Source organism: Phyllobates terribilis, unplaced genomic scaffold (assembly GCF_046119375.1).
Source record: "Phyllobates terribilis strain yellow unplaced genomic scaffold, ASM4611937v1 Scaffold_5__5_contigs__length_657084704, whole genome shotgun sequence".
NCBI classification, from domain to species: domain Eukaryota; kingdom Metazoa; phylum Chordata; class Amphibia; order Anura; family Dendrobatidae; genus Phyllobates; species Phyllobates terribilis.
The window spans coordinates 326366093-326393925 of record NW_027362765.1 but is presented as its reverse complement, the minus strand read 5'-3'; the positions used below and the strand labels follow the sequence as shown (position 1 = coordinate 326393925).

General features: G+C 47.1%; 1 protein-coding gene across 4 annotated transcripts in view; it reads left to right on the top strand.

Annotated features, from left to right (window-relative positions):
* LOC141271151 (uncharacterized) overlaps window positions 1–27833 on the top strand; it is a 200711-nt gene that overhangs the window by 156005 nt on the left and 16873 nt on the right. For 2 of the 4 annotated variants that reach the window (XM_073681256.1, XM_073681253.1), the window contains one exon: window positions 11166–11550. The exons of 1 other annotated variant lie outside the window; for it this stretch is intronic. In XM_073681256.1, coding sequence (XP_073537357.1) covers window positions 11166–11194 — 29 coding nt within the window. In that variant the 3' untranslated portion in view covers window positions 11195–11550. Of the gene's footprint in view, window positions 1–11165; window positions 11551–27833 lie in introns of those variants that run through there. One more of the 4 variants, XM_073681254.1, reaches the window with a different exon arrangement.

Below are 27833 nucleotides of genomic sequence, written 5' to 3'. Positions count from 1 at the left end.
TTGATATGTATTGAACATACATTTATTAGATTCTTCAATTTAATCAATTTTTTATTTCTTTTGTTAATTGTATACTTTGACAATGTAATAGTGCTGATTAGTGATGTATTTTGCAGATAGAGATATTGTCCCCGATCCTGTGTGTGGCTGCTTTCCTCTATGCTAGTGACGCGCCCCTGGGCCTGCTGTGTCGCGCACGGGGGCTTACCCGGAACCGGATCAGATGAGGGTTGTAGTCTCCGAGTGGCGGGGACCCGGTCCGTGCCCAGGGAGTCAAACTCAGTGTGTGGCAGTCTTGATAGATGTTATTTGAGTGTCGACTACGCCACCCGTTGATTTGCAGCTATGGAGCTGCCGCTGCAGGGCAGACCGCTGAAGCCGGTGTAGAATTGTGCAGCGTGATAGTATAACCCCCAACGGGAGGGGTATGGCCTCAGGGCAGCCGACGTGGAAAATGGGGGTAGCAGGAACCACTCAGAGACGGTGCGGTGTAATTCAGGGTCTTTACTGGTAACAACGATAGACCCTCCCGGAGTACTTGCTAGCGAACGGGGCCTGGTCAGTCCTTGAGCAGATGGGATCTCCCCTGGCCAGGCGGAGTTGTAGGCCTCCCAAACTGACTGTACTCTTCTGGCTACCTTGCTAGAAGCGGATATAAGTAGCCCACGTCCCTGAGTGTACCGTGTGCTGCTCACCCGTATGGCCGGTGACTCGGGGCCTTCTAATGGCTTCCGCTCCACGATGGCGGTGCTGGTCCCACGCGTGTGACCGTGCCTTCGGGTTTCTGGGCCTGAGGACCTGAAATCCCCTGCCGGTCGGCTTCTGCTGCTGGGTAAGAGTTAGTCCCCACAGCCTCGGACGCCGGGTCCGGTAAGAAAGCTTCTCAGTCAGGGCGAGCTCTGCAGCTGCCAGCCCCTGACTCGTAGTAGTATTGCTCCCACTGAGCTTCTGCTGTTTCTTCCTATGACTGTTTCTTGTCTCTACTCTCCTTGACTGACTAACCCTGCTTCAGCCCCGGGTTTATATAGGGGAAGTTCTTCCCCTCCCAAGACTGGGCAGGAGGTGTGGCATGCACAGGATCCCTGACCAAAGGACCTCCCACCTGCTCTCAGACATAACATTACATTACTGTGGAAACCAGACCCCTGGGGTGCCACATTCCCCCCTAGTAAAATTTAGTACTCCGGGACTAAACACATTTTTGTAAACATAACAGAGTACAACCAAAACATTATGATAAAGAGACACATAACAATGGTCACGGCGTGTCCGCAACCGGGTGCAGTCTTTGAGGGGAAGCAAGGTGTCCATTTCACCAAAACAGGGAGACGTAACCAGGTAGGGGTCTGTCCTACCCCGAGTCCTTAACAGTCTCTAGTCCATCCTGGGTTACGCTCCAACTATGTACAAGGATTCCCGGTAAATCCACCAAGGATTCCTAAAAATAACTGGAAACACAAAATTATACACAAGCAACAATACACAGGTAAACATAAATAAAACAATTTATACACTTCAAATCCTCCAGCGTGCGGGTAACTGGCCTCTAGTGGCTCTAGTGGACCTACGGAGCTGACTGTCTGGCCCCGAACTACAGGGTGTAAGAGCTGTCAAGGGTAAACTGGGCAGCTGTCTACGAGTTCCCTGGCTCACTAGGGATATGGCAGGCTCACTGCAAGCAGAGGGTTGACCCTCCTGGTCTGCGGGTGTGGGGTCTTCTGCCTCCTGGACGGCTGTTCTTCCAGCTCTACCTGTTGCTCCGTAGGTGCTTGGGATGCTGGTTGGAGGAAGGTGAGTACGGGTACCACAACTGCACCATTGACTTGAGTCCAAGACCGAGGGAAGTCCCCGAGCACAGTACTAACCATATCTTCCCTTTCCTCTACGGGTCGATGGTCTTCTTGTTCCTCTTCAGGGTTCCTCAGTTGTTCGGGACACTTCTTCAGGTGGTTCCGGGATACAATGGCTGTGGTTTCCCCTCCGTCTTTACTGATGGTACAAACCTTCGGGTTCTCGTGGCTTGAGGGCAGTACGGTGTACGGGTCCTTCTCCCACTGGTCGTTCAACTTGTGGAGCCGTCTCTTCCTCTTCAAGACCTGCTCTCCGGGTACCAGGGGAACAGCGGGAGCATACTAGTTGTAAGTTTTCTCTTGTCTTTCCCTAGCCTGACAGAGACTTCGCTCCACGCTCTCCTGTACTCTCCGGTACTGCTGCTGCCTCTCTGTGTCCCAGTCTGTTTCTGGTGAAGTGTCCTCGGGTGTCAGGACTCCCATTTCCAGGTCAACAGGTAACTTACCAGGTCTTGCCCTCATTAGGTAAGCCGGGGTACAGTTGGTGGAACCTACCGGGATGTGGTTGTATAGGTCCACCAGATCGGGCAACTTCTCAGGCCACAGACTGCGTTCTTCCAGGGGCAACGTTTTTAGAAGATCCATTACCACCTGGTTCATTTTCTCACAAAGTCCATTAGTTTGCGGATGGTAGGGTGTCGTCCTTATCTTCCGGCAGCCATACAGATTGCAGAATTCCTGGAAGACCTCCGCTTCAAAGGCAGGTCCCTGGTCCGTCAGCACTTGGTCCGGGTACCCGTGTGGATGGCAAAAGTGCTGCTGGAAGGCTCTAGCTGCTGTTTGAGCCGTTAAGTCCTTGACGGGGACGACAACCAGAAACCGGGAGTAATGATCCACGATGGTTAACGCGTAGACGTAGCCACTTCTGCTTGGGGTCAGTTTTACATGATCCAAGGCTACCAGTTCCAACGGTTGCCGGGTGACGATGGACTGCAGGGGAGTCTTCTGGCTGGCACGGTCCTTCCTTCTCAGGTTGCACGGGCCACAGTCTCTGCACCACTTTTCAATGGTTCCCCTCATGCCTACCCAGTGGAATCGCTCGCGCAACAGGAACTCCAGCTTCTTCCACCCGAAGTGTCCAGCTCCGTCGTGGTATGCCTCCATCACCATGGCTGCGTCTCTTCGTGGCACCACTACTTGCCAGAGTAGTTCATGCGTCCGGGAGTTAACCATTCTGCGGCACAACTTCCCCTTGTAAAGGAACAGTCGACTCTTCTCTGCCCATAGTTGTTTGGCTTCCTCCGGAGCGTCTGGTTCAAGGCAAGCCTCCGGGCGAGTCAGCATCTCCTTCACCAGTCGGACGGCAGGGTCGCTGTCTTGCGTTTCCGCCCAGTTGTAGTGAGGTAAGGGGTTCAACGTAACAGCCTGCTTACTCCTTACCCGGTGGGAATACTGGATAGTCCCATGACGGTGGAACGCAGGGAGTTCAACTTCTTCCAGTCCCTCCGGATCTTCTCCTTCGTCCGGCAGGTTGGGCATCCTGGACAGGGCATCCGCGTTGGTATTGGAGCGTCCGGCCCGGTATTTGATTGTGAACTCGTAGTTGGACAGACGGGCCATCCACCTCTGCTCCAGGGCACCGAGTCTTGCCGTGTCCAGGTGTGTCAACGGGTTGTTATCCGTGTACACGGTGAACCGGGAAGAAGCGAGGTAATGCTTAAAGCGCTCGGTGACTGCCCATACTACGGCCAGGAACTCTAGCTTAAATGAGCTGTAATTCTCGGGGTTCCTTTCGGTGGGTCGCAGTTTTCGGCTGGCGTAGGCGATTACTCGTTCCTTCCCCTGCTGGATCTGGGACAGTACGGCTCCTAGCCCGATGTTACTGGCGTCGGTGTAGAGGATAAAGGGCTGGCTATAATCCGGGTACGCCAGGATTTCGTCCCCCGTGAGGGCCATCTTCAGCTGGCGGAAGGACTCTTCTTCCAGCTCCTCCCATTTGAAGGGCGGCTTCTGGTTCTTGGCCTTCCGGGACTGGCCTATCAGGAGGTCCTGCATAGGTGCTGCCTTTTTGGTGAAACCGGGAATAAACCTTCGGTAGTAGCCTACCAACCCGAGGAACTGCCGCACTTCTTTTACGCTGGAGGGGCTTGGCCATTCCTTAATTGCGGTGATCTTATCAGGGTCGGGAGCCACTCCGTCAGCGCTCACCACGTGTCCCAGGTACTGCACCTTTGGTTTCAGGAGGTGACACTTGGAGGGTTTCACCTTTAGGCCGTAACTCGCCAGAGCTTCGAACACTTCCGCCAGGTCTTTCAGGTGGTCCTCATACGTCTTGGAATATACGATGACATCGTCCAGGTACAACAGGACCGTCTCGAAGTTTCTGTGGCCCAGACAACACTCCATTAGTCGTTGGAAGGTTCCTGGTGCGTTGCAGAGTCCGAACGGCATGCAGGTGAACTCGCTAAGTCCCATCGGGGTGGTGAATGCGGTCTTCTCCCGGTCCGCCTCTGCTACAGGAACCTGCCAGTACCCGCTAGTGAGATCCAAGGTAGAGAAGAAGTTAGCAGATCTTAAAGCAGCCAATGACTCCTCTATCCTTGGTAAGGGGTACGCATCCTTGTGTGTGATACGGTTGATTTTCCGGTAATCTACACACATCCTCATGGTGTTGTCTTTCTTTCAGACTAAGACTAGTGGAGCTGCCCAGGGGCTACAGCTATCCCTGATCACCCCAGCCTCCTTCATGTCTCTAAGCATCCCCTTGGCGTGTTGGTAGTGGGCAGGGGGTACGGGTCGATACCTCTCTTTTATAGGAGGATGGTCTCCCGTGGGGATGTGGTGTTCTACCCCCTTGACTCGCCCGAAGTCTAACTGGTGTTTACTGAACACTCTCTCGTACTCTTGAACCACCCGATAGACTCCTTGTTTCTGGTGTGCGGGAGTGGAGTCAGTACCCAGATGTAGTTGCTGACACCAGTCCTCCATGTTTTTCTTAGAGCCGTTACCTTCCTCCGGGTGAGATGGAGGCAAGGGTTCCACAGATTGTATAGAATTTTGGTTAATGGTATATAATTTGGCTAGCGTGGCATACCGGGGCAGGTACACTTCCCTCTCCCCGATATTTATTATGCGAACGGGCACCCTCCCATGGCGTACATCAACCACCCCCCGTGCTGTCAAAATGGTGGGTCTACTGTCCGAGTAAACTGGTTCTACCATTGCCTGGTAATCTCTACCTCTCAGACCAATAGCTGCCCGGCACCAAATCATCATTTTACTTTTTGGGGGCATGGCAATAGGAAAAGGGTCACACATTCTTACGCTACCAATCTCACCGCCGGAGAGTTCCACCTGTTGCCGTCGCATCAGTGCCCGGATCTCTTTCTGGAGCACCCGCTGCTCGCCGGAGCTAGCGTTCTTGGCAACCTGCTGTAAAAGGAAAATCACCTCTGCAAGACAATTTTCAATTACATTAGTTCCTAGAGTTATTTTTGGGTGACTCTCATGTTTGTCAATATCTACAATGATCAGTCCCTGTGCTGCCAGTTCGACTCTACCGATTTTGATGGTCACCTCTTTAAATCCGATCTGTGGCACGGGCTGGCCATTGCTGGCGATGATACTCAAGTCGTCGTCAGGGTAGCGGGTAATATCCGAGTCATTCCAGTACTGCTTAAAGAGCACGTACGGGATGGTGGTGACCTGTGACCCGGTGTCCAGTAGGGCACTCATGGGAATGCCATCCAGTACCACAGGCAAGACTGGACGTCCTCCCACATATCTGTCGCGCCAGTTCGATGGGCCTGGTGATCTTTTTCCTCGGGGTTGGCCCTCTACCCCAGGTTGTGCCCGTTTAAAGAACAGTACCTTGCCATATGTCCGGGTTGATTGCAGCGGCGGCAGATGGTTCGTCCGTCCTCGCTGTATCGGTCACTGGGTCTTCCTATGGCCGGTGGGGTCCTCCTTGGTCGACGCCACGGGATGTCCTCCGGTCCGGATGCCAGCTGGATCTTCCCTGGGGTGGAAGCCTGTAAAGACTGCACAGTTCGGGTTAGCGCAGCAACGCTCTTAGCTAGCTCTTGGACCTGATGGTGTAGGTCTGGAGCCGGGTCATTGTCCAAAGCCTGCGCATCAGCTCCCACAGGCCCTGCCGACAAAGGCGCCGCCTCCTGGTGGTAAGTGATAGCAGGGCGCCTGTGGGTCACAACGCCACCCGGTGCCGGTTCTCGGAGCACCCGGATGGCTCTGTCCTTGAACTGTGCAAAGCCCAGATGGGGATCCTGTAAGGCCATTGCCCGCAACTGGGTTCGGTGGGTATTACAATATAGTCCCTCTATAAACTGTTCGGTCAACAGCCTGTCCTCGTTTCCCACTCCATCAGGGTCGGTCTGCTTAATGGCCCTCAGGGCCTCTTGTAGGTTTAGTGCATAGTCCCTTATACTCTCATGCGCTCGCTGCTTGCACCCGTAGAATCTAAGCTTAATCTCGGCTGAGGTGCGGGTATCAAAGGTGTCCTTCAGCCGGGTTAGTATCCCTGCGACAGTCTTCCTCCCAGGTGGCCAGGATTTTACTTCCCTTTTGGCTGCCCCGGTTAGTTGGGCCACCAGGATGCTCACTTTTTGCTCTTCTGTGAGGGGGTACACCTGGAAGAGGCTATCCAGCTTTTCTCTAAAGTCATGCAGGGTATGTGACTCCCCTGAGTACTGGGGTAGCCAAGCTGCTCCCGGGATATAGGGCATGGTGAAGGGCATAACTGCAGCAGCGGTAGCGCTGGCGGGGGTTGAGGCAGTGAAGCTCTCCTCCGTATCCAACATCTTCCTCCCCCCTATTGGACCGTGGCCTACCTTGCGATGATCCTCTTCCGTAGGCCGCGGCTCCGCAGTGGATGGTTGAGGACCTTCCGTCGCGCTCCTGTGACGTCGGCGTCTGCTGGGCTCCTTCCAGGACCTTACGCAACGTCCGGACGTGAGGCGGGGCTTCAGTTCTCGCGCGCTTTCGGAGTCCACGCCCCTCTTCTTACCGCGTGGCGTCCTCAAGATGGCGTCCGATGGCGGGAAAACTCCACGGATGGCGGGAAGAAGGCAGAAGATGGCGCCGGATGGCGGGAAACTTCACCGATGGCGGGAAGAAGGCTGAAGATGGCGCCGGATGGCGGGAATCTTCACCACAGGTAAGTTGGAAAAGTCTCTTTTTCAGGCACGCAGTACCCGGTGGTTGCGGGCACGAAATCCTGCCGACTACGCCAAAGTTGACGCGCCCCTGGGCCTGCTGTGTCGCGCACGGGGGCTTACCCGGAACCGGATCAGATGAGGGTTGTAGTCTCCGAGTGGCGGGGACCCGGTCCGTGCCCAGGGAGTCAAACTCAGTGTGTGGCAGTCTTGATAGATGTTATTTGATTGTCGACTACGCCACCCGTTGATTTGCAGCTATGGAGCTGCCGCTGCAGGGCAGACCGCTGAAGCCGGTGTAGAATTGTGCAGCGTGATAGTATAACCCCCAACGGGAGGGGTATGGCCTCAGGGCAGCCGACGTGGAAAATGGGGGTAGCAGGAACCACTCAGAGACGGTGCGGTGTAATTCGGGGTCTTTACTGGTAACAACGATAGACCCTCCCGGAGTACTTGCTAGCGAACGGGGCCTGGTCAGTCCTTGAGCAGATGGGATCTCCCCTGGCCAGGCGGAGTTGTAGGCCTCCCAAACTGACTGTACTCTTCTGGCTACCTTGCTAGAAGCGGATATAAGTAGCCCACGTCCCTGAGTGTACCGTGTGGTGCTCACCCGTATGGCCGGTGACTCGGGGCCTTCTAATGGCTTCCGCTCCACGATGGCGGTGCTGGTCCCACGCGTGTGACCGTGCCTTCGGGTTTCTGGGCCTGAGGACCTGAAATCCCCTGCCGGTCGGCTTCTGCTGCTGGGTAAGAGTTAGTCCCCACAGCCTCGGACGCCGGGTCCGGTAAGAAAGCTTCTCAGTCAGGGCGAGCTCTGCAGCTGCCATCCCCTGACTCGTAGTAGTATTGCTCCCACTGAGCTTCTGCTGTTTCTTCCTATGACTGTTTCTTGTCTCTACTCTCCTTGACTGACTAACCCTGCTTCAGCCCCGGGTTTATATAGGGGAAGTTCTTCCCCTCCCAAGACTGGGCAGGAGGTGTGGCATGCACAGGATCCCTGACCAAAGGACCTCCCACCTGCTCTCAGACATAACATTACATTACTGTGGAAACAAGACCCCTGGGGTGCCACACTAGTATTTCACTGTATTTTTACTTTTGTTTTTTTAAGCACTTATGTTATGATAAAGTATTACAATATTTTGATTCTTTTGGTTTGGTGTAAATCAACGTGCGGATAGGTGTCTAATGAATTTTGGATGTATCACTGCACTAGGTATTCCTTAGATGCATAAGTATATAATAAGTTTAGACAGATAGTCTGTGGAAAACTACATACTCCTACACTTATCTATCCACTATTGTCAGTACAGAATACAGAAGTACAATGCATCTAATCATTTTTAATGTGAACCTGACAGCTGATAAGTCTACTGGCAGCGTGTATCAAGAACTGACTGTGTGATCTTAGGCTGGTGTGTTTGACTATGAAACGCTGCGCATTTCAGAAGAAAATATAGAAATATACCTTAAAAGCTTCAGGGACCGAGCTGCAGTGGAGACTAGCGGGAAAGGCAGGTTCCTGGCAGTTTCTCCTTGCCTGCTGCCAGTACCTAACATGTCTCCCTGCATGTGTGTATAGAGACCAGTTGTCAGGGGTGTGTCAGGTGTGACAGACAGTCATTCTGTATCCAGCTGTAGAAGGTCATTGTGCTTGGCTCTGCAGGCACCTTCTTGAACTTTCCATCACTGCAGTGCAGTGATATCCTGCTCTTTCTGGGACCTATCAGTTACCTTCACCTTCTACTGCTAATTGACACACCCTTGCTGGATGTTTAAATTCCTTCAGTCTCTCCAGAGAGTCGCCGGTGATAGCTCTATTTTCCTCTGTCCAGCCTTGAAGTACTAGTAGTCGGCTATTGTCTTCTTGGAGTTCCCTTGGAGGATATTTGGCGTGATCTCTCTGGTGTCTTCTCAAACTAACTGTATTCCCTTGTCTGTTTACCTATTTGTCTCTAGTTGCAGTGGGGGCTGACTAGGGCTCACTCCATACCCTCCCTATCTAGTGTCTATCACTAGGGGCAGTCAGGAATTAGGTTTCCTGATCAGTGATAGGTGCGAAACCTATTTAGGGACGTTAGGGGAGTCAGGGTGTTGTCAGATCTGACTAGGGGTCTCCACTCCCCCTTTCTCTAGTGCTTGGGCTTCCTCCCCCTCTTCTCTTTGATGTGCACTTAGTCTATCCCTCACCTTGCATGACACCAGTCAGTCACTGGCAGCGGACAGGGAGAAGCTACTGGGAACTCGCCTTTCCACACAGTCAGCCGTTCGGCATGGTGCCCCATGACTCTTAAAGTACTGTATATTTTTCTCTGAAGCCAAAAATACATTGCAGAAATCACACAGCCAGTGTTTGATACATTCTTAACTTATATCACCTGTCAAGTTCCGATTAAACAATAGAATTCTGTAGTTTGTACAGTTAAAATATTACCCCATTGCGTTACTTTACAGTTTTCTAAAAAAAAAAAAACTGTCGTCATTCATGAATTGGAGTCTTTTCCTAAAATACTACTGTATATACAGTGGAATGTAAAAGTGTGGGCACTCCTGGTAAAATTGCAGCTATTGTGAAAAGTTAAGCAAGTTGAAGATAAAATGATTTCTAAAATGGGCCGATGCAAAAGTTTGGGCACCCTGCATGGTTAGTACCTAGTAGGACCCCTTTTTGAAAGTATCACAGCTTGGAAATGCTTATTGTAGCCAGCCAAGAGTCTTTCAATTCTTGTTTGAGGGATTTTCATCCATTCTTCCTTGGAATATTCTTACAGTTATGTGAGATGCATGGGTCGTCTTGCATGCACTGTTATTTTGATGTCTAGCCACAGATTTTCAATGATGTTCAGATCAGGAACTCTGAGGATCATTATAAAACCTTCAGCTTGCGCCTTTCAAGGTAGTCTATTGTGGATTTTGACGTGTTAAAGATCATTATCCATTTGTACAAGCTATCCTCTTTCTACTTCAGCTTTTTTACAGATGATGTTATGTTTGCATCAATCCATTCTTCCCTCTTCTTGTGAAATGTTCATCGTGCCATTGGCTGCAACACAAACCCAAAGCATGATTGATTCACCCCCATGCTTGATGGTTGGCGAGATGTTCTTTTCCTAAAATTCTGTGCCATTTTTTCTCCACTCATACCTTTGATCATTGTGGCTAAAGAGTTCTATTTTAACCTCATTGGTCCACAGGACTTGGTTCCAAAATGCATCAAGCTTGTTTAGATGTTCTTTTGCATACTTGTGACACTGAATTTTATGGTGAGACGCAGGACAGGTTTTCTTCTAATGACTCTTCCTTGAAAGCCATATTTGTGCCGGTATCTCTGAACAGTAGAACAATGTACCACAACTCCATAGTCTGGGAAATCTTTCTGAAGGTCTTTTGCAGTCAAATGGGGGTTCTGATTTGCCTCTCTAGCAATCCTACGAGCAACTCTCACTGAAATTTTGCTTGGTCTTCCAGACCTTATCTTGATCTCCACTGTTCCTGTTAACTGCCATTTCTAAATTACATTTCGAACTGAGGAAAGGACAACTTGAAAACGCTTTGCTATCTTCTTATAGCCTTCTCATTCTTTGTGGGTCTCCACTATTTTCATTTTCAGGGTGCTAGGCAGCTGCTTAGAAGAACCCATGACTGCTGTTTTTTGGCATAAGTTTAGAGTAGGCTGGGTTTTCAGAAAGCTAAGAAATTTGCATCACCTAGTCTTTCCTAACTATGATCGTGAACCAGCCATAACCCTTACAGGCTAATTAAGGTCTGCAACCATGGTCAAGGTGGCCAAACGTTTGCATCGGCCAATTTTCCTTTTTGTAATTTTTAAACTGTATAAGATGGCAATATATTTTTTTGCCTAAAATACAAAGGAAACGTGTCATTTTTAACTTTAGGTCTTTAGAGATAATTTCATCTTCAACTTGCTTAACTGTTCACATAACAGTAATTTTGACCAGGGGTGCCTAAACTTTTACATTCCACTGTAAGGGTCCAATGCTCAGTCTATTCACCACAGAGCACAATAATACAAGGAGTCAGATCTAGATGGGGCTGATAATGGATATAAAAATTCACATATTTTGGAACAAAAAAGAGGGACATTTGGAACTGGAGAGTGATGAAGGGTGGATCAAAGGACAGAAGAGAAGAGTATAAGAGAATATGTGAGAAGAAGAATCTTTGTTTTCTATATTTTCTATAGATTGCCACAACCGTATGCTAACACATTGATGTCAAGGAGATGAGATATCACATATTGAGAGCAACACATGGAGTCAACGGATGTCCTTAAAATGAGTACTCACTTCAATGACGTACCATATTATTAAATTAATTTGTACTTCAAGACTTTTCAAGTTTCCACTTTATCATGTTGAACACACTTCTTTGTAGCCAAACGCCATTACGCTTTTTGTGATGTTTGCCATCATGTTGTTCAGTATTGCACTTAAAGCACTTGGTCTTTTGGTTTATTTTACAGTTAATGACTTGTACACTAAAATATTGATTGTAATTCTGTTTCTTTATCTTATGTAATAAAGTTATGCTGCAGAATGACAATAAAGAAGATATTAAAACTATTATTCAATTATTTAATAAGTGAAGTCAGATACATTAATGCATTAAGTATGCTATATAAGAAATATTTTGCATGTTACAGATAATATGGCACCCACAGAATTTAGGAAGAGCATGTAGGGAGCCAACCTAGGGTTCCAGCAAACATGGCTTTATATAGATTTAGGCTGTGCGCCCACTATGCGTTTTTTAAGCGTTTCTGCAGCGACAATTCCGCCACAGAAACGCTTAAAAAACGCTTGGTAGAAGGTCTGCCATGTTCCCCAATGATAATCCGCATGTGCTGCGTACATGCTGCGGAAATTTCTGCTGCGGAAATTTCTGCTGCGGGTTATCATTGCGGAAAAAAACGCAGCACTACCAATTATTTTGCGGAAGCGCTGCGTTTTCGCCGCCATTGACTTGAATTGGACCGCATGGATTCCGCATCACTGCATCTGTACATGCGGAATCCATGCGTTTCAATGTGCGGATGGTACCCGGGTTTGGAGAAGAGGAGACTCCCCTCCGGACCCGGGTACCATAGAACCTGTGAAAAAAAGAATAAAATAAAAAATAAATATTATATTTACCTTCTGATGGCCCCCGGTTTCCTTGTCTCTGCTGCCGGCAGCTCGCGGTAGACTCAAGGACCTGCGGTGACGTCATTTAATCATGTGATGGGTCACGCGACCGCTGACGTGGGCAGGTCCTTAAACCTACCGCGAGCTGCCGGCAAGCCAAGACAAAGACACCGGGGGTCATCAGAAGGTAAGTATAATATTTATTTTTTATTTTTTACCATTCTTTACGGTCACACTATATAAATCCATGCCGGTTGCATGGATTTATATAGTGTGACCAAGTTGTCAAGCACTTTCCAAGTGATGCTAAAATCGCTTGGAAAGCGCTTGTCAACCCGCATGCGGAAATGCAAGTGAAGAACGCTTCACTTCCGCTTGTTCCTGGCAGGAAAAACAATCCGCATGCATTTTTTCTGCAGAAATGCTCAGGAAAAAATCCGGAGCATTTCTGCATCATGGGCACATAGCCTAACATCAAAATTTAATTATGTTTTAACTTCTTAAACGGGTTATTCCCTTTGGACTATATTTTATTATTAGAGGGACCACCCTTTTTAAGTTGATAATAAAGTGTTTATTCAATGAAGAACTCACATGTATCATAAATCTTGGTTCTTTTTATTCAGAATCTGAATGCTTCTGATCCTCCCAAGCTTTCAACAGCAGTGAAATAATGCAAACACAGGGTCAACATTAGTGTTGAGCCACCCCCGTAGTGCTCGAGTTCGGTTCGGTTCATCGAACACCCGTGTGTTCGCCGAACTGTTCGTCGAACACCTTCGAACACCGTTAAAACCAATGGCAGGCAAACAAAAACACATAGAAACACATAGAAAACACCTTCAAAGGTGTCCAAAAGCTGACAAACTGCTCAGAAGACACAACTAACACATGGAAAAGTGACAAGTACATATAGTCATGCGAAAAGAAAAGAGGTGGAGGAGTAAAAGGAGGGGGAGACACAGATATAGGCATGTCATGCCCTTCTAAAATCCAAAAAGTGAGAAGCCGACACGTTCAGTCCGCTCCTGCCCGTGCCACCTCCGCGTCGCCGGGTTTGTGCCAGAGCCGCGGTGAACCCTGACGGCCAGCCCCCCTCTCCCAATACTGGTGCCTGTCCGCTGGTGGGTCGAGCGAGCCCCCCTGTGGTGGAGGCAGCTCTAAGCTTTTTAATTTAAATTGTCTCTCTAATTTGAATGAATACACTTTAAATCCATTTACAAGGATCTATTGGAGGGCAAGTCTCATGCCAGCAGCCGCGTAATTCCAGCTCCAGTAGCGTCCACTAAAGCTGCTGCAGTTAAAAAGCTTTTATAAGGATCGAGCTCGGCTGTCCACCGCAAGGCATCCTACTGCCAGTCCCAGACCCTATGCCTTGGGGTGCCTCCTGATGCTCTTCACTGAGTATCCCGTGGTCCCGAAGCATTTCCTTTGAAAAAATTAAGTGTCCAAACTACAGGTGGTGTAGCTTGCTTAACAGCCGGGATAATCCGCTGACTAGCAAACACTGCTACTAGGCACAAAGTATTTCCTGGGCTAGATGCAGTTAAAAATTTGTAATTAGATACTCCCGTTGGATGCTGAGAAAGCATTCCATAGAGTCTCCTGGCACGCCATATATGATTCTCTTAAAAAGCTTGGGGTAGGGGTCTAGGGGACCCTTTTATAGCCAAAATCACGGCCCTGTATTGCAATACGTCACCTAGGCTGAAGATAAATGGAACTGTAGCACCCTGAGGGCTCGGTTGCTACAGAGGTATTGCACCTCACCCAGAGGTGTGATATCTCACTCTCAGGTAAGGATGTAGTGTGGATCAGGACCCGACACCTGCATGCATTACACCACATTGCCGTGGGGCAGGGTGACCAATATGCCCCTGAGATGGGCACGACAGTCCCTGTCCCTGGCTGGAGTGGGGGGAGGGAACACTGAGGAAGGGGAACCCTGTAGTGCAGGAGCAGGGAGGAAGCAGTTCCTGGGTGCATTGAGAAGGGAGTATAAAAGGTGGGCACCATCTTAGTTCAGTGCAGAGAAGTCTGAGCAGAAGTGGCAGGGAGCAGGGGCTCTGCATGAGCTCTGCTCCGGAGGTGGGCCTAGTAACAGAGGCCCAGGCCTGGAAGAGGGAGAAGGAAGGAAGAGGAGCGGAGAAGGCTCCAGGAACGAGGAACGAAGGGATCCCAGGGGTGCAGAAGGGCGAGTCGCCACCACACGCCCGAATCCACCTGCGTGGAGGGGTCAGGCCAAAGGGGGAGACCGGTCCCCGAAACTAGTGGAGGCAGGAAACGACCCTCAGCTAGGAACCGGAGGCTGTGACATTTTATGTGGTGCAGCCCCTCGCTACACCCGCTAGGAAGGCACCACATAGGGTCAGGGAAACTGGCGCCAAGTTTACCAAGAGGAGGCCCGAGGCAGCCGGACAGAAGGGTTGGTAAGAAAGGCCAGACAAAGGACACACAAAGGGGGTCCTGTGAAGCGCTCCAAAGTTATCTGGGAGTTGTCTGAGCCCCTCACCTGGTGAGCACAGTATGACGTGGGCAGCCGTTACCTGCAGACGTGGTCTGGATAATAAGAACTGTGAGTAAAGGCCCTGGACTGCATCACTGACTCCGTGTCGTTACTGCTGCTGCCCTGCACCATCACCCCCATCCTCCGCATACACTGCCCTGAGGCTATACTCCTCCCGTGGGGAGTTATGCTACGCTCTGCTGCACCCACAACACCAGCCTCAGCGGTCTGCCCTGGAGCAGCGGTTCACTCTGACCGCAATCCACGGGTGGCGTAGTCGGACATTTAAACATCAAAACCACATAAATAGTTCCGCCACTGGTTTGACCGCCCTGAGCCACGGAACCGGGTCGCCGCCACGGAGACTACAACCACCAGCATCCACCAAAAAGGGTCCGGCTCCGGGTGTCCCAAGGCCCAGGGGGCGCGTCAGAACATTTTCATCACCTTTCACAATCACCAATGGGACAAGGCAGGGATGTCCTCTGTCCCCTCTCTTATACATCCTAGTGACGGAGCACCTGCTCTCATCAATTCGCCATAACCTCAATATTAGGTGGATTGAGGTGGGAGGCACCGAGTACAAGTGCTCTCTATTTGCTGATGATGTCCTAGTATATATCACTCAATCACATATATCCATCCATGCTGTTATGGCTGAAATAGATCACTTTGTTACATGGTCAAATTTTAAAATCAATGCAGCGAAGTCTGAGGCCCTCGATGTCTTCCTCCCCAAATCCATATAGGATTCCATCCAGTCCAACTTTCCCTTTGCCTGGCCCTCACAGGGTATCAAATACTTAGGAATTCCTATTCATAGAGACCTCTCCCATCTATGTTATCTTAATTTTGGGCCCTTTATTGAACAACTCCATATAGACCACGGTTGGCAAGTTAGAACTGTAAGATTCACTACATGAACCACTGGTGTTTTGTGGAAAAGCACATGTACACTGTGTTCCAAATTATTATGCAAAAAGTGTTTAGGAGTGATAAGGGAAGAATTTGTTTGTTTGTCAGTTAAACTCATTGATGGTGATGTGTGTCAGGGCTCTTTATATCACTGTAAGCAATTGCAGACACCTGTGCTAATTAGTTTGGCAGGTGTGTCCAATGAAAGGCAAGACTACTTAAGAAGGCTGTCTCACATTATTAAGCAGCCTACATTTTCTGCCAAAATGGGAAAGAAAAAGGATGTGTCGGCTGCTGAGAAGCAACAAATTGTGGAGTGTTTAGGTCAAGGCATGACTACAATCAACATTGTGTGATGATCAGGATGAAGTGTCTTGGCAATCAAGAAGTATGTAGCTGATTCACAGTACACACGTGTGCGTGCTGATAAGGGCAAATTGAGGACTCTTTCCTACAGGCAATTACGTCAGGTTGAAAGAGCAGCGGCAAAAAAGCCTTGTCATAGCAGCAGACAAGTTTTTGAAGCTGCTGGTGCCTCCAACGTCCCCCGAACAACAAGATGCAGGGTCCTTCAGAGGTTTGCAGCTGTGCATACGCCATCCTGTCGACCTCCTCTATCCACTTCACACAAGCAGAAATGGCTCCAGTGGGCCAAACATTACATGAAGACTGATTTCAAAACTGTTTTGTTCACGGATGAGTGCCATGCAGCGCTCGATGGTCCAGATGGATGGAGTGGAGGATGGCTGGTTGATGGACACCCCACGCAAACACGGCTACAGCGCCAACAAGGAGGAGGTGGAGTAATGTTTTGGGCTGGAATCATGGGGAGAGAGATTGTCGGCCCCTTTAGGATCCCTGAAGGCGCTAAAGATGAACTCCATAATGTATGTGGATTTTCTCAAACAGCACTTCCTGCCATGGTTCAAGAAGAAGAACCGTGTATTTCACAGCAAGATCATTTTTTTGCATGATAATGCACCATCTCATGCTGCACATAAAACATCTGCATCTCTGGCTGATATGGGCATAAAAAGGGACAAACTTAGGGTGTGACCCCCATGCTCCCCTGACCTCTACCCCATTCAGAACCTTTGGAGCATCATTAAAAGGAGTGTCTATGATGGCGGGAGGCAGTTCACATCTAAGCAACAGCTCTGGGAGGGTATTCTGTCCTCATGCAAAACAATTGAAGCAGAAACCATCCAAAACCTGACAAATTCAATGGACGAGAGAGTTCAGAAGCTCCTTTCGAACAAGAGGTCCTATGTGAAAATGTAACATCACCTAGAATAAAGTTTTGAGTTGAAAACTGTTTGATTTCAGTTTCTAACAACCTGCTAATGCTTATAATTTCAAAAATGACCATTTTTTTGGTCTTTATTAAAATGAAAAGGTTGATCGAAAAGTTTGGGGGATCTAAGAGTGTGGCAACCCAGTAGTCATGATTACTTCGAATTCTGACAATATGAGGGTCATGCTGCAGGTAGTGCAGCAAGAAGGCACTTATGTGTCTTGAGCATCTCGGAGCCCCAAAATTATTTTCCGGGCTAGATGCAGCTAAAAATTATTATTAATTTTAAATCTGGTGAAGCTTTAGTATAGATGGCCTAATAGGATCAGTGCTGCACACTGCTACAAAGCCCAAATTATTTTCCAGTCAAGATACAGATAAACATGATTAGTAATTTTAAATCTGGTGGAGCTTATTATAGATGGCCTAATAGAATCAGTGCTGCACACTGCTACAAAGCCCAAATTATTTTCCAGCCAAGATACAGATAAACATGATTAGTAATTTGAAAGCTTAAAACGGTTGGTAGGGTGATTTTAACTAATCATCAAGCTTTTACTCTCCCCAGGATGACACAGGGGTAGAAAAGTCGTTTCGGATCCATGATTTGTTCATCTTTATGAACGTGAGTCTGTCTACATTATCAGTGGAGAGCCGCGTGCGCTTATCTGTCAGCACACCACCAGCAGCGCTGAACACACGTTCAGACAGAACGCTGGCTGCGGGGCATGACAAGATCTCCAAGGCGTAAGTGGCTAGCTCCGGCCATTTATCCAGATTGGAAGCCCAAAAAGAGCAAGGGTCCAGTGACACAGTCATGGCTTCAATGTTTACTTGGAGATACTCCTGTACCATCGTCTCTAGGCGTTGACTATGTGTCAGACTTCTTGTCTCCTGTGGCCTTGCAAAGGATGGGCTAAAAAAGTGGTGAAATGATTCCGCAAAATTGATGTTACCAGCAGATACTGTGGTTCTGTTACGGTTTGAGTGCTGAACACTTGACGGTCCCACGGTTGGCAAGTTGGAACTGTGAGATTCACTACGTGCACCACTGGTATTTTGTGGAAAAGCACATGTAAGATTCTGCAACAGTCTCTGCTGATACTCCTGCATGCGTGCATCCCTTTCTATGGCAGGAATAATTTCTGCAAGTTTACTTTTGTACCGGGGATCTAACAGTGTGGCAACCCAGTAGTCAGGATTATTTCTAATTCTCACAATTCGAGGGTCATGTTGCAGGTAGTGCAGCAAGAAGGCACTCATGTGTGTTGCGCATCCAGGAGCACCAAGTCCCTGTTGTGTTGGTGGCGAGGTAACAATCATGCTTCCTTCCTCTGTCCTCTCCCCCCAACCTCGCACAACAGAAATGTGATCAAGGTCTCCCTCATCTGATGAGTCTTCCATCAGTTCGTCCTCCACTTCTTCCTGGGCTCCTGCACCTTCCTCACTAGTTTGGCTGCTACCATGCGCCCTGTTAAAACCATCTCCCCCACCCTCACATGCCTGCCGCCTTGGTGCTGCCGACCGTCTGGACCTTGCAGATGTTAGCCCTTCCGCATACAACTCCTCCTCATCTACATCGTCCACCTCCTCTTGTGCCACCACCTGACTCCGAATTCTGTTTAACATGTGCTCCAGCATGTAAATCACCGGAATAGTCATGCTGATAATGGCATCGTCAGCACTAAACATCTTCGTCGCCATTTCAAAACTGTGCAGAAGGGTGCATAGGTCCCTGATCTGAGACCACTCCTTCAGCGTGATTTGCCCCACCTCTGGATCTCGTTGGCCCAGGCTATACGTCAGAACGTATTGCACCAGGGCTTGTCGGCGCTGCCACAGTCGCTGCAACATGTGCAGAGTTGAATTCCACCAGGTAGGCACATCGCATTTTAGCCGGTGAAATGGCAGGCCCAACGACTTCTGTAGAGATGTAAGTCGCTGAGCTGCGGGATGCGAACGGCGGAAGTGAGCACACAGCGACCGTGCCCTCTGCAGAAGGCCATCTAGTCTGGGATAGTGGGCTAAAAATTGCTGGACAACCAGGTTCAACACGTGAGCCATACAAGGCACGTGTGTGACATTGCCCTGGCGAAGGGCCGCACCCAGGTTTGCAGCATTGTCGCACACGGCCTTCCCTGGTTTCAGGTCCAGTGGAGACAACCATTCATGAAATTGGTTCTCCAGAGCTGACCACAACTCCTCAGCTGTGTGACTCACATTTCCCAGACATTTCAATGTATAAACCGCCTGATGACGTTGTGCCCTACTGCCAGCATAGTAAGGAGGTGTGCAGGATCCCTTCTGCGCAGTTAGAAAGCTTGTGGCATGACCAGACAGGCTTTGGGTGCAGGTGGAAGACCGAGAGGAGGTTGAGGAGGCAGAAGCAGTGGAGGAATTTTGACATAAAGAGGATTGACGCACAACTCGTGGGGACGGCAAGACTTGGACAGCAGCCCCTTGTCCTGCTGTCACCATAGTTACCCAGTGCCCAGTCAGCGACATGTAACGCCCCTGTCCATGCCTACTCGTCCAAGTGTCTGTGGTGAAATGCACCCTGTCACACACAGAGTTTCTCAAAGAAGCGGTGATGTTGTGTGCGACATGCTGGTGGAGCGCAGGCACACCTTTCTTTGAGAAGTAGTGCTGATTGGGCATCTGGTACTGGGGCACTGCGACGGACATAAGGTCTCGAAAATCCTCTGTGTCCACCAGGCGGAAAGGCAGCATTTCTGTAGCCAAGAGCTTGCAGATGGTGAAATTCAACCTCTTAGCTTTCTCATGGCTAGGAGGAAATGGTCTTTTACTTGTCCACATCTGAGGGACCGAGGGCTGGCTATTGTGCTTAGACGGGGTTGATAAGGGTGTCCCCGGTAAACTGCCGGTCTGTGAGGAAGATGCAGGCGGACATGTTAGGTTGCCTTGATCCAAAGGTGGTGCTATCGATGTCGGACAGCGCTCAACACCAGCTGGTGTTACCACCCCCAAAGAAAATGATGACCTGCCAATCACGCTGGCTGTTGCGGGTAAAGAGGTGGCAGGTCTGCGCCCCAAAACAGGTGTGACTGCTGTCCCCCCAGTCACAGAGGATGAAGAGGCCGCGGATGCACAAGATATGGCAGACGGTGGTTGGCCCGGCTGGCTAGGCCGCATTGTAGCACACTGAGCTTCCCACTGCAACTTATGCTTCATGTCCATGTGCCGGTTCATGCATGAAGTACTCAAACTATGTATTTTTTGGCCTCTACTTAGCTTTTGCTGACAAATGTTACAGATAACACGAGTTGGGTCATCTTTATCGATCTGAAAAAATGCCCAGGCTATGCAAGGCTTAGCACCCATGCGACCTGAAGAGCCACCACGACTTGTGGTGAGAGGCAGAGTTGTGTTTGAGGATGCAGTTGTTGACGTGCTTCCAGTACTACGTCTCTGTCCAGGAAGGCGCAACCTGACCTCGTCGTCACTAGCATCTTCCTCCACCTCCTCTGCTGACCTCATCTCTTGGCTGACTGTGGGTTGACAGTAAGTGGGATCTCCAACCTCATCATCATCACCCTGTGCGTTATCACACCCGTCGTCCTCAGAGCCAACCTGTTCCTGCCCTGACAAAAAACTAAAGTTGTCGCTCCAATCAGGTATTTGAGTCTTATCATCGTCTTCCTCATTGTCTCCACCAACAGGAGTTACAATTTGGGAATGAGGGTCTACATTATGGTCAGAACCTTCTGCGTCTGGTCCTGGATCCGACTCATAAAGATTCTGGGCATCAGTGCAGATCATTTCCTTGTCTGGATTCACAGAAGCGCTGGAGTCGACCTCTGATTCCCAGGCTATAGTATGAGTAAACAGCTCTGCAGACTCAACCATCTGTTCTACCTCATACTCAGACGGGCAGCTGGAGATTTGGGAGCTGTGAGGAAGCAAGTGCGATTGGGGTGACACCTTTGATGACTGGAGTATTTGTGATGTTGAAGTTGATGTGGAGGAGAGCCCACTTAAAGGAGCACTTGATATCCGTTGAAGCACCTGCTGTTTTTGTGCCTCATCTGGAATTTGTAGCGATTGGCGTGGCCGTAAGAAAGGGATCTTATCACATTGTCCGCTAACAGAAGTAGACATTTTAGTTTGGCTGGAAGATGGTCTTTCTTCTGCAGATGTTACTGTTGCTTTAACACCTACCCCACGGACACAACCTTTTTTCCCCTTCCCAACACGGCTATTCCCCTTTCCACCAGCAGCAGGCCTTTTTCCACTCATTTTGGTGGTTAACTAATTCACAACTCTGGAGTTGTTTGCACAAAAAAACAATGGATGGTAACCGAGCAGAGCTGAGTGGCCAAACTGTGGTATTAGGCCAAAACTATTGGCTGGGTTAGATGCAGAAAAAAATTATATTCAATTTGCAACCTGATGTAGGTCAGTATAGATGGACTAATAGAACAAGTCCCACACACAGCTAGAAGCCCAAATATTTTTTCAGAGGTAGATGCAGAAAATTTTTTTATTCAGTTTGCAACCTGATGGAGGTCTGTATAGATGTATTAATAGAACAAGTCCCACACACAGCTACAAGCCCAATATTTTTTCAGAGGTAGATGCAGAAAAAAAATATATTCAGTTTGCAACCTGATGGAGGTCAGTATAGATGGACTAATAGAGAAAGTCCCACACACTGCTAGAAGGCCAAATATTTTTTCAGAGGTAGATGCAGATAAAAATTATTTTTCATTTGCAACCTGATGGAGGTCAGTATAGATGGACTAATAGAGAAAGTCCCACACACTGCTGGAAGGCCAAATATTTTTTCAGAGCTAGATGCAGATAAAAATTATTTTTAATTTGCAACCTGATGGAGGTCAGTATAGATGGACTAATAGAGAAAGTCCCACACACTGCTGGAAGGCCAAATATTTTTTCAGAGCTAGATGCAGATAAAAATTATTTTTAATTTGCAACCTGATGGAGGTCAGTATAGATGGACTAATAGAACAAGTCCCACACACAGCTAGAAGCCCAAATATTTTTTCAGAGGTACTGTAGATGCAGATAAAAATTATTTTTAATTTGCAACCTGATGGAGGTCAGTATAGATGGACTAATAGAGAAAGTCCCACACACTGCTAGAAGGCCAAATATTTTTTCAGAGCTAGATGCAGATAAAAATTATATTGAATTTGCAACCTGATGGAGGTCAGTATAGATGGACTAATAGAGAAAGTCCCACACACTGCTAGAAGGCCAAATATTTTTTCAGAGCTAGATGCAGATAAAAATTATATTCAATTTGCAACCTGATGGAGGTCAGTATAGATGGACTAATAGAACAAGTCCCACACACAGCTAGAAGCCCAAATATTTTTTCAGAGGTACTGTAGATGCAGATAAAAATTATTTTTAATTTGCAACCTGATGGAGGTCAGTATAGATGGACTAATACAACAAGTCCCACACACAGCTAGAAGCCCAATATTTTTTTAGAGCTAGATGCAGATAAAAATTATATTCAATTTGCAACCTGATGGAGGTCAGTATAGATGGACTAATAGAGAAAGTCCCACACACTGCTAGAAGGCCAAATATTTTTTCAGAGCTAGATGCAGATAAAAATTATATTCAATTTGCAACCTGATGGAGGTCAGTATAGATAGACTAATAGAACAAGTCCCACACACAGCTAGAAGCCCAAATATTTTTTCAGAGGTACTGTAGATGCAGATAAAAATTATTTTTAATTTGCAACCTGATGGAGGTCAGTATAGATGGACTAATAGAGAAAGTCCCACACACTGCTAGAAGGCCAAATATTTTTTCAGAGCTAGATGCAGATAAAAATTATATTCAATTTGCAACCTGATGGAGGTCAGTATAGATGGACTAATAGAGAAAGTCCCACACACTGCTAGAAGGCCAAATATTTTTTCAGAGCTAGATGCAGATAAAAATTATATTCAATTTGCAACCTGATGGAGGTCAGTATAGATGGACTAATAGAACAAGTCCCACACACAGCTAGAAGCCCAAATATTTTTTCAGAGGTACTGTAGATGCAGATAAAAATTATTTTTAATTTGCAACCTGATGGAGGTCAGTATAGATGGACTAATACAACAAGTCCCACACACAGCTAGAAGCCCAATATTTTTTCAGAGGTAGATGCAGAAAAAAATATATTCAGTTTGCAACCTAATGGAGGTCAGTATAGATGGAGTAATAGAACAAGTCCCACACACAGCTAGAAGCCCAAATATTTTTTCAGGGGTAGATGCAGATAAAAATTATTTTTAATTTGCAACCTGATGGAGGTCAGTATAGATGGACTAATAGAGAAAGTCCCACACACTGCTAGAAGGCCAAATATTTTTTCAGAGCTAGATGCAGATAAAAATTATATTCAATTTGCAACCTGATGGAGGTCAGTATAGATGGACTAATAGAGAAAGTCCCACACACTGCTAGAAGGCCAAATATTTTTTCAGAGCTAGATGCAGATAAAAATTATATTCAATTTGCAACCTGATGGAGGTCAGTATAGATGGACTAATAGAACAAGTCCCACACACAGCTAGAAGCCCAAATATTTTTTCAGAGGTACTGTAGATGCAGATAAAAATTATTTTTAATTTGCAACCTGATGGAGGTCAGTATAGATGGACTAATAGAGAAAGTCCCACACACTGCTAGAAGGCCACATATTTTTTCAGAGCTAGATGCAGATAAAAATTATATTCAATTTGCAACCTGATGGAGGTCAGTATAGATGGACTAATAGAACAAGTCCCACACACAGCTAGAAGCCCAAATATTTTTTCAGAGGTACTGTAGATGCAGATAAAAATTATTTTTAATTTGCAACCTGATGGAGGTCAGTATAGATGGACTAATAGACAAAGTCCCACACACTGCTAGAAGGCCAAATATTTTTTCAGAGCTAGATGCAGAAAAAAATTATATTCAGTTTGCAACCTGATGGAGGTCAGTATAGATGGACTAATAGAGAAAGTCCCACACACTGCTAGAAGGCCACATATTTTTTCAGAGGTAGAGGCAGAAAAAAATATATTCAGTTTGCAACCTGATGGAGGTCTGTATAGATGGATTAATAGAACCAGTCCCACACACAGCTAGAAGCCCAATATTTTTTCAGAGGTAGATGCAGAAAAAAAATATATTCAGTTTGCAACCTGATGGAGGTCAGTATAGATGGACTAATACAACAAGTCCCACACACAGCTAGAAGCCCAAATATTTTTTCAGAGGTAGATGCAGAAAAAAATATATTCAGTTTGCAACCTGATGGAGGTCTGTATAGATGGATTAATAGAACAAGTCCCACACACAGCTAGAAGCCCAATATTTTTTCAGAGGTAGATGCAGAAAAAAATATATTCAGTTTGCAACCTGATGGAGGTCAGTATAGATGGACTAATACAACAAGTCCCACACACAGCTAGAAGCCCAATATTTTTTCAGAGGTAGATGCAGAAAAAAATATATTCAGTTTGCAACCTGATGGAGGTCAGTATAGATGGACTAATACAACAAGTCCCACACACAGCTAGAAGCCCAATATTTTTTCAGAGCTAGACGCAGAAAAAAATTATATTCAATTTGCAACCTGATGGAGGTCAGTATAGATGGACTAATACAACAAGTCCCACACACAGCTAGAAGCCCAATATTTTTTCAGAGGTAGATGCAGAAAAAAATATATTCAGTTTGCAACCTGATGGAGGTCAGTATAGATGGACTAATACAACAAGTCCCACACACAGCTAGAAGCCCAATATTTTTTCAGAGCTAGATGCAGAAAAAAATTATATTCAATTTGCAACCTGATGAAGGTCAGTATAGATGGACTAATAGAATGATGCTATGCCCAAAAGATTTTACTTCACTAGGTGCAGTAAAAAAATTGGTATTCTATACACAGGTGGTATATCTTGCAACACAGATAGGCTACTCCACTGACTAACACACTCTGCAATAGGCCAAAAAGGATTAGCTTTGCTAGAGTCAGCCAAATGCTGTGAAAAAAACTTGCACAGCACTGGCACAGACCTGCCTGGCAAAAACTGATAGGAACTGATGTAACCTAGTCCTGAAAAGGACTCCAATTACAATTAGTCTTTACTCCCACAATCTATCTATTTAAGAGCACAGACCTGCCTGATAAAAGTCGTAGGAAATGCTGTAACCTAGTCCTTAAAAGGACTGCAATCACAACTATTCCCTACTCCCAAGCTATCTGTAGATTTGTGCGAAAATTGGCTTGAAATTAACAAGGTATAGCGCACACAGCAACAGCGGTGCCGTCTAACACGCAGCTGCAGCAGTGAGAAAATGGTGGCGACGGGGAAAATGGCTTGGTCTTATAGGGCAAGGACATGTGACATACACTGCCAATGACACATGCCCTTGCTTGTGTGAAAAAAAGCACTTCGCTCCGTGTGTGCGCTGCTGATAGGCTGACAGATTGCACCTCCCCACTGTAAATGCGGGAAAGAGAAAAAAAAAATGGAGATCTTCATTGTTCCTGCAGAGATCCATCCCCTGCCCCTCCCCCCACCCCGCTGTACACTCAAACTGCGTATTAACATTAATTTTCATCATTACTGAGAAAAAATCCAGTTATGATTTTGTTGCACGAACAGTTATCAAACATAACCTCGAACAGCCAAATTTTTCTCAAATTGTTCGTGTTCGCCGAACGGCTCGAACACCGCCCAAAACAGCTCGAATTTGAGATTGGCGAACAGTTCGAGTAGAACAACGCTCATCTCTATTAGTAATGTCATACAGCAGGCCAGATGTCAGTTTCAAATTTTTGGGTGCTGATATTGTTCTCCACACAAGGGTACATATGATTAAATCAAAATTGGTTTTCTTACTATCGTGGTACATAAAGCAGGCCACATTTTATCTTTTAATTATTTTGTGCTAGTACTGTGCTCCAGCAAGTAGTCCACATTTCACAATATAAATTCTTTGTGCTAATAGCGTGGTCATGAAAGCATGCCACATTTAAGCATTGGAGACTAGTGTTGAGCGATACCTTCCGATATTGGGATATATCGAATCTGATTGGATCGGACCGATATCCAAAAAATATCGGATATCGCCGATTCCAATACCGGAAACCAATGCAAGTCAATGGGACACAAATATCGGAATGAAAATAAACCCTTTCTTTCCTTGTAGGTTAATTCTACATGAAGGGAAACAACTAAGAATAATGTAGAATGTATTACATGAAAAGCCAGCAATTCAGCAGCGGCATACACCGGTACCCGACAATTTAGAACAGAAAGAATAGAGCATCACACATAGATTAGATAGATAGAAACATGTCAGTCACATATATAAGAAGTACAGTGACAGTGTTAATTACTGTACTTGTCATTTAGTGTTAAAGGATTTATGAAAAAAAATAATAGTGTTTTCATGCACCGTCTCTTTAAAAAAGCCAGCCGGCAATTCAGCATCGGTACCCGAAAATTTATAACAGAAAGAATAGAGCATCACACATAGATTAGATACATAGAAACATGTCAGTCACATATATAAGAAGTACAGTGATAGTGTTGATTACTGTACTTGTCATTTAGTGTTAAAATAAAGGATTTATTAAAAAAAAAATTGGCATGGGGTTCACCGTAATTTTAGTCTCTAGCGGAGGTTAAGCAGATGGCTGGGGCAGGTGTTTGAAGCCTGGGAAGGGGGTAATACCCACGGAGCTTCCCAGGCTACTAATATCAGCCCCCAGCTGAATACCTAGCCTTTACTAGCTATTAAAATGGGGGACCCCCAAAAAAATGATGTGGGGTCCCCCCTATTTTAATAGCTAGCAAAGGCTAGGCAGACAGCTGGGGGCTGATATTAATAGCCCAGGAAGGGTGACATGAATATTGGCCCCCTCACAGGCTAGAAACACCAGCCGTCAGCCGCCCCAGAAATGGCGAATCCATAGCATGCGCCAATTCTGGCACTTAGCCTCGCTCTTCCCACTGCCCTGTAGCGGTGGCAGTGGGGTAATAGGGCTGGGGTTGATGTCAGCTTATAATGCCAGCTGACATCAAGCCCAGGTTAGTAATGGTGAGGCGTCTATAAGACACCCCCATTACTAACCCCATAGTCAAAGTAAAAAAAAAACCACAAACACCCAGAATAAAGTCCTTTAATTGAAATAAACACACAATTCTTTATTGTTCTAAATTAAACCAAACTTACCATCATGCCCATTCCAGCTGAAGCCAATGTCTTCTGCAATAAAAGTAAAATAATAAACCAACATCATCCTTACCTTTCCATGGTTCCCACGAGGGCTCCACCTCTGCTACATTCACATGACAGGCTGGATCGCAGCCGAAAGCTGCTATCCAGCTTCCATGCCGCAGACACTGAGAAGCGCAGGCGTGATGGTAAGTATGGTTTAATTTAGAACAATAAAGAATTGAATAAAGAATCTAATCTACGTGTGATGCGCTATTCTTTCTATTCTAAATTGTCGGGTACCAATGCTGAATTGCCGGCCGGATTTTTTAAAGAGACGATGCATGAAAATGTGTCACCCTACCTGGATGCCACAAGTGTAATAAAGCTGTGTCTGAGAGCAAGGGGGAGGTTCTCTGGTTAGGGGAACATTAGCATGCAATGCCTCCTGTCTCAGGCCAGTAGGGGGAGCAGGCTGCCCCTATAAAAGCTGGTACTGGGGACAGGGTTAGGGAGAACTGGATTGCCTGTCTCAGCTTTGAGACGTGTCCCAGAGTGGAGCAGGGACAGAAAGTTGATTGCACCTAAGAGGAAGTGTGGCAGGAGGAGAGAGCCACAAGCCAGAGACAAGAGGCGAAGAGAGCCTGTCTTGGCAGAGAAAGACTTAGCTTTACCAGACTTTGGTGTCTGAGGCTGGAAGGATTCCACATCCCCCAGCAGAGAACCAGTCCGCAAGGGACTGTACATTCCTTGGCCTAAGAAGCCTGGAGGCCCTGCCACAACCGAAGGGACCAGTAAAGCCGT